This window comes from Hordeum vulgare, chromosome 4H, assembly GCF_904849725.1.
Source record: "Hordeum vulgare subsp. vulgare chromosome 4H, MorexV3_pseudomolecules_assembly, whole genome shotgun sequence".
Lineage (NCBI taxonomy): Eukaryota > Viridiplantae > Streptophyta > Magnoliopsida > Poales > Poaceae > Hordeum > Hordeum vulgare.
The window spans coordinates 559,467,995-559,475,032 of record NC_058521.1 but is presented as its reverse complement, the minus strand read 5'-3'; the positions used below and the strand labels follow the sequence as shown (position 1 = coordinate 559,475,032).

At 42.8% G+C, this 7,038-nt stretch overlaps 1 protein-coding gene across 1 annotated transcript; it reads left to right on the top strand.

Annotated features, from left to right (window-relative positions):
• Nucleotides 1-3,729: 3,729 nt before the first annotated feature.
• Nucleotides 3,730-5,879, top strand: LOC123447022 (probable pectinesterase 8). Its single transcript, XM_045123578.1, has 5 exons — nt 3,730-4,231; nt 4,324-4,495; nt 4,588-4,794; nt 4,882-5,141; nt 5,232-5,879. The coding sequence occupies exons 1-5, from the start codon at nt 3,867-3,869 to the stop codon at nt 5,401-5,403; spliced, it is 1,176 nt and encodes a 391-aa protein (XP_044979513.1). The 5' UTR covers nt 3,730-3,866; the 3' UTR covers nt 5,404-5,879.
• Nucleotides 5,880-7,038: the final 1,159 nt, after the last annotated feature.

Below are 7,038 nucleotides of genomic sequence, written 5' to 3'. Positions count from 1 at the left end.
CAGAAACATCGGACCAAATAGCCACAACAAATATGCAAACAAGAGTCTCTTCCTCGTCTCAAGATTAGCGTAGCTAGATAACTCTTGAAAGTTAGTAAAAAGCCAGCTGAGTGGGCACCCCGAGGCGGACCGGAACAATCCGCTACGGGCGTTATAAGCCCAAGACGGACCGAGACATCTTTTGGCCAAGATGCAAAAATTTGTGGAGGGACTATTGGCTCACCTCTAATTGGTAGAGTTGTGATCGTTGAATACACCTCCTCGTAAGTTCCATAGAACCTCTAAATTTATTTTTCTTTGCATGTCTAGCCTTGCTGTAGCTGACAGGAAACCAATCTGATCACATGTAGTTTACTGCAAAGCCCTAATACTAATATTAAGACTTTGATGCACATTTGTTTGCATCATCCGTGATACGTATTCTGCAGTCACATTGCGGTGGTCGGAAAGAGTCTCGGTTTGCTCACAACCATGTTTCACTATTTTTGTGATATGCCATGGCTGACATACCCCAGGCTTCCGGCGAGCAATAACTCTTCCGCGGCAACCCTCTTCGCGATGGATGCATATGACCTTCAACTCATTTTTATCAGACCGCTTCACTCTATACTGCCGGTGTATGGCGATTGCATAGGTACTTATTGCTTGGTAAGCAGATTTCTTATCTGGGAAAATTTGCCGAATGGCCAGACTTCCCACTTCTAGGCTAGAAACAGAGTGAAATTCATTGGTGATGCTCATAACCTGTAAAAACTCTGGATTCATTGGTGCGGCGACCACCCTCTTAGGAGGAAGAACTTCACCATCATCTGATTTCCAAGATGTACAAGAATGACCATCATTGTCATCATCTAATGCATCTGGCAATCCCAACACGTGTTCGGTCATGTCAACGACCGCAGACCAATATCATGTGTCATACACTTGTTGGCCGCCTGCTGGTTCCGATGGGCCGGCGCTGGGGGCTACACTGATGGGCAACTGGGCCTCACCGCCCCCACTACTGCACTCGGCGACATGAGTGACAGAAATGAACTCCACATACACTTTTTTTTAAATAGAATGAGCATATATTTATTTATTTCTAAATATCAACCGCAAATTCATATTATTATATTTATATTGTAATAAGTTCTGATAATAATCATTTATTACATATAATTATTTGACAAGTATTCACAAACAACAATAACATCTTTGGCAACAGTACATCTACACAAAAATATTCAGAAAATTACACGACGTCATTTATACCTCTCATTCGATAAGGATATCCTTGCAAATAAAAAATATCCATTAGCATGAACATATCATCAGTAATATATCAACGGAGTTGACATAATATCACATGAACAAAATATTACACACATAAAAAAAATTGCTGCCAAAAAATTCAAAATAGCAGTTGCATGCATGAAATAACATCACATTTTACCGTGCAGTGACCAATACAGTCAAATATTTGTTGTTCGAATTCCCACTCTAACTCAACCTTAACGTTTAATAGAAGTACGTGAAATACTACTATAATGCAGAATAGACAAACCATCAATTAGCAATGATCAATAACATTTTCAACATACTTTTCTATGAAATACTACTATAAATGCAGAATATCTTATATGAAAATGTTTACAACTTCTAAGCAGTATTGACGGGCTATAAAACTAACTAATTTCTAATCGTGTACGCCCATAAAAATTCATGTATTGCAAAGGTCATACCTTGATCTTCAACTTACTAGTTCATATCGCATAGCAAAATCGTACTCCTGAAACTCTAAATTACTCCACAAAGTGATAGAATACTACCTAAAACAACAGAAAAACATATACTTAAAAACTAATCAAACAAAATAAAAACATCGTGCATGCCAACACAACCAACAAAAATGAACAACTCTTACCTTAATCTATCTTTTGGTCAATTACGCCATCTTCAAAATCCAACTATAAACCGTCCTAAATCGTCACTAAAATTTTCTATTGAGTTGCTCTTGACAAAAAGAGAAGAAAGTGAGAAAGAGCAAGTAGTGTGTGCAGAAGCAGAAAGAGAAGAGTGTGAGAGAGCAGGCAACGACATCGTGTATATAAAGAAGAGGAGCATTGTGTTGTCGGTGGAACAAGATAAAACACGTTGTCGTGTTCGCCGTAGTAACAACACCATTGCCTCCGGCGCGCACAGCAGCATCAGCATCTTTTTTTAAACAAACAGCAGCAACAATATCTAATAGCATATGAATCAACACCCTCATGTGGTAATCCGCGTCGTCGACACTTTCGATACACGGTGCTCAGCGTGCAGGCCGTCCGCCTCGAACGGTGATGACAGGGCCCCACCAACCGCCCGTTACGGCAACACAAAGCTTGTGCAACGGGATTCCCGGCCGGCCGCATGGGGCAGTGGCGGCAGGCCCAACCGCCTCATCCAATGGCGACAGGTGCCACGCATCACCTGACGCGCATGCCTCCTCCGAGGAAGATGACGGCGGGACAGCAACATGGGCCCGTCGCCACGTTCGCCATCGGCTTTCGGAATGAATCAAGCGGGGCAGGAGCACCAAATCCAGGCAGGGCGGTCGGTGCTATGCGGCATGGAGTCTTCCTTAATTTTGGGCTGCTCCAACGCACGCGGGCGGCGCAAGTGAGCATCCTGAGCCCTCTTCTTTTGGGGATTTTCTCAAGGTTCGGGACTAGAGGAAAATCGCCGTGTGAACCTTATCAGTATATGACGACCTTCGCTATAAAGCAAGCGTAAATAATACCAATGGTCATAACCAAGCAAGCGTAAATATTATTTTTGATTTTCTTGAGATGAAATATATACTCTTATGTTGGCAACTACGAGTATAAGTTTATTAATACAAGGTGGGGTTTCAGAAACTGGGTGGTTACTTTGATTTCTTTACAACAAATTACCGTGATTCCAGGAACTGTTGGATTGCCAGTCCTCTGCTTGTCCGGAATCCTCAACCGGGGGACTGGACTTTCATTCGATGCTGATTTTTCTTGTTCTGTATGTGCTGCAGGAGGCCTTTGTCAAAAACTGTGAGGTTCGACGTCTTTAGTCACTCCACCTGGGTCCACAGGCGGCACCGTGAAGAAAGCATTCACGGTAGTTTGAGCTTCTCAAAAGTAGGAGTACGTATAGACAAAAGTGCCCACTTAGAATTTGTCTAGCTTTGGTGCTTTGACATCTGGCGCGAGATCTTGAGACCTCTGTCATTTATCTGAACATGAGCATGAAATGCATCCGTGCAAGTCTTGTTTTAGCTATGCCTGGTCATGCAAATTGAGGCAGTTGTTGCCCAGTGGTTGGCTGGTCCTATGGGCTATGGTAGGCACACTATGAACCTTATTTGAAGCAATATCATCTATAGCCTGTTTATTTCTGTCTTGTGATGGTGACCTGCTATTTCACTGGTTTACACCTTGTTAGGATTAATAAGGTAACAAAATATATTCACCTTTTTGCCGACCTCACAGCTAGCCTTACCTTTTTCTTCCTTCTGTCTTTATGGTTAAGCACACCTCTTTCGCGTGATCTCATGGTTTCCTCTTTTGGATATGGGCATTTGCTAATTCTCGCGGCGAACCAACCTTTGAAGCAACCACTTGATCAGATAACGCCTGGATTCTGACAGTGACATGAACCTTCCTTTTCACCTCATGAAATGCTTCATTGTTTAGATGATAGCTGCTCCTGTGGGCTGCTGGCTTGTGCGGCGTCTCAAGCTTGAAGAAAGGAGATCGGTTGTTTGCAAGGCATGCAATTTAGGCTGCTTCTTAAAGCGCATTTCATCCTGTTAAAATGCCCTCAGACCCACCTCATATTCCGAAGCAATAGTGAGACTTTCAGCTGTACAAATGAGCGCCAAAGTCATCTCCCTCTATTGCTGCGTGCCTGCTGCATTTCTGCTCCTCTTTGCCCATCTCAATAACCCAACCACCTCCTTCCTTGGAGCCCTCCTTGATCTTGCAACGCCTTCCCTTCCATTTGATTTTCTTACAGTCCATTACTTTTCTAACTATCATCGCCGTCGTGGTGCGTATAACCCGCTCTGCGACGATTTCCCCCCGGACTTCCCTCCGCCTGACACGGCAGCAACATCGATCTTCTGTGTCGACCCCAATGGCTGCTGCGACTTCACCACGGTGCAGTCCGCGGTGGACGCTGTGCCAAGGTCCAGCCAGAAGAGGAACGTTGTGTGGATCAACAAGGGCATCTACTTGTAAGCAATTTTTCTTTGATCGGACTAACAGCAATCGATATTCAAAGTGCAGAATTAATAAGTGTGCTGTTAATGAAGCTGCATTGTTACAGTGAGAAAGTGACGGTCCCCGCCACCAAGCCCAACATCACATTTCAGGGGCAGGGATTCGATCTGACGGCGATCATGTGGAACGACACCGCCAACTCGTCCCACGGAACCTTCTACAGCGCTTCGGTTTCTGTCTTCGCCGCCGGCTTTGTCGCGAAGAACATCAGTTTCATGGTAACCGCAAACACGGCAGATCATGTTTCAGTTAAACCACACTGCGTGCACATTGAGTAGCACTGTAACTCTCCTAATCATCCTGACACCAGAATGTAGCACCAATTCCAAGACCCGGTGATGTCGGTGCTCAGGCAGTCGCTCTGAGGATCGGCGGTGACCAGGCGGCATTCTGGGGCTGCGGCTTCTTTGGGGCACAAGATACACTGCACGATGATCGGGGCCGGCATTACTTCAAGGAATGTTTCATTCAGGGCTCCATCGACTTCATCTTCGGAGATGCTAGGTCACTCTATGAGGTGAGTCAAAGCTATTTTTCCAGAACCGCAAGATAAGAGCACCGAGTCTGTTCGCTAATTGCTTGCTCCAACATGTGCACTCCTCAGAACTGCAGATTGATTTCCATAGCAGATCCTGTGCCCGCAGGGGTGAGATCCATCACTGGTTCAGTAACCGCGCATGCCCGGGAATCCACCCAAGAAAACACCGGCTATTCGTTTGTCAACTGCAGCATCGGCGGCACCGGGTGGATATGGCTCGGGCGAGCGTGGAGACCTTACTCCCGCGTTGTATTCGCATACACTTCGATGTCGGAGATCATCGCCTCTGATGGATGGAATGATTGGAATGACCCTTCAAGAGATCAGTATGCCTCCTGCACTGCTAGTGCTTTCTTTCTGGAATGAATTCGAAATGCACGCTGAACATCAGTTTGTTGTATGATTTCCATTGGCAGGAGTGTGTTTTATGGAGAGTACAAGTGTACTGGTGGTGGTGCAAACCTGGCGGGCAGAGCGCCGTACGCTCTCGAGCTCAGCGATGTGCAAGCATTGCCTTACTTGAACACGTCTTATGTCGATGGAGACCTATGGCTGAAACCATACTGCGACTCGCTAATATCTGCTTGAAGAAATCATAGATTCGCAGTTTAAAGTCATTCAGCACTGTATTCTCTGACAAGCATATTCGAAAAAAAAAAACTCTGACAAGCAAAAGGAACAAGTTAGCACAAATCCATTTGTTGAATTCTTTCATAGGAGTACCATATACAGTACTCCCTCCGTCCCAAAATAATTGTCTCAAGCTCTTTGATGGAGGGAGTAGTACATTAAATCATCTGTGAAAAGTTCATCATTTGGAACTTCAGAAATATATTGGTTTCGACAAAGATTGGACTGTGCTCTGTCACGGATCTACATTTACTTGAGCCTGTCACAGTGGCTGTAATATGCATATACATGAAACAAAAAACAGTCATGGTGAAAGAAATGATCTCAAGACTCCAAATTAGATTGGAACCAGTGAGAGACAATGATACATGTATTTTTAAGATGGGCTCTCAAGTGTGAGAAGAAAGTTCACGTTGCAAATCGTTCTGCATACACATTTTGTTGCTGCCTGCTAACCACTCTGCGATTTCAGTAACGTCAGCTGAACTGTTAATTCGCATTGCATGAAGTGTGGTCGCATGGTGCGTTCACTTATACATTTTCTCGGAATGTTTCTTCTTCTTCTTCAACTGGCGTCGCAAGTTTTGAATGAAATACGTCCAACCATTCCGTCATGGCAATTTCATTACCCGGTGCAGTCGGGAACTAGAAGGATTGGACGCGCTTTGTTGCGTCGTTAGATTAAAAAAAAACTAATCATTCTGTTTTAAAATACAACGTGTATTACTTTTAAAAAATGTTAAATCTTTTAAATTTGATTAAAATTATAAATAAATATATCAGAATCTGTAATATCAAATTGTTGTGATTAGATTCATTTTAAATGAATTTTCAGATTTTTTTTATTTACTATTGTGGATGTCGATATTCTTGTTGTCAACTTGGTCAAAGTTAAAGAATTTGACTTTTGAAAATACTAATAGCCCTTATATTTTGAAACTAATGAAATATTTCGCCTGATGTGTGGGGGAGATGACATAGTGTGTTTTATTTTTATTAATAGTTCGGTAATTCGATGGGCCTTTCGTGGTGTGATTCTATATTATATGCTAACCAACTTTATATATCTGGAAAAGATTTACGTCGACAGCTGCATGGGCATAATTGATATGTGTTTATAGGTCGGTTGATGTCGATTGATTTGAAAAACCGTTTGTTTTGATCAAAATCATAAACCGAACCCACTAGGAAGTATAGTGTATTTGTCAAAATCGGGTGACCCAATTTTAGTTGGAGTCTTGGAGACTTTAATTAAATATGACTCTTTAAACTAAGGAGTACAGCGTTATAGAAGTATAAATAAAATAATTAAATAAGAAAGCTTTGAGAAATTGTTAATCAGGTCAAAATCAGATGTTTTTTAAAACGGTACAGACGCAAGCGTTTATATACACGTGTATACAGTCACCGCTATGAACGTATACACGTACACCCTATTTCTATGAGCATCTTCCGAAGACTTGAACTGTGGTTGACTGGGGATACCATGGTCCCTCTAACCATCCAACAACAGATTGGTTACTGTCAAAAACGAATATCACAATGTCAATTGAAGACCTCAATTGAATGTGGGCTCTTCAATTATAAGAAGAT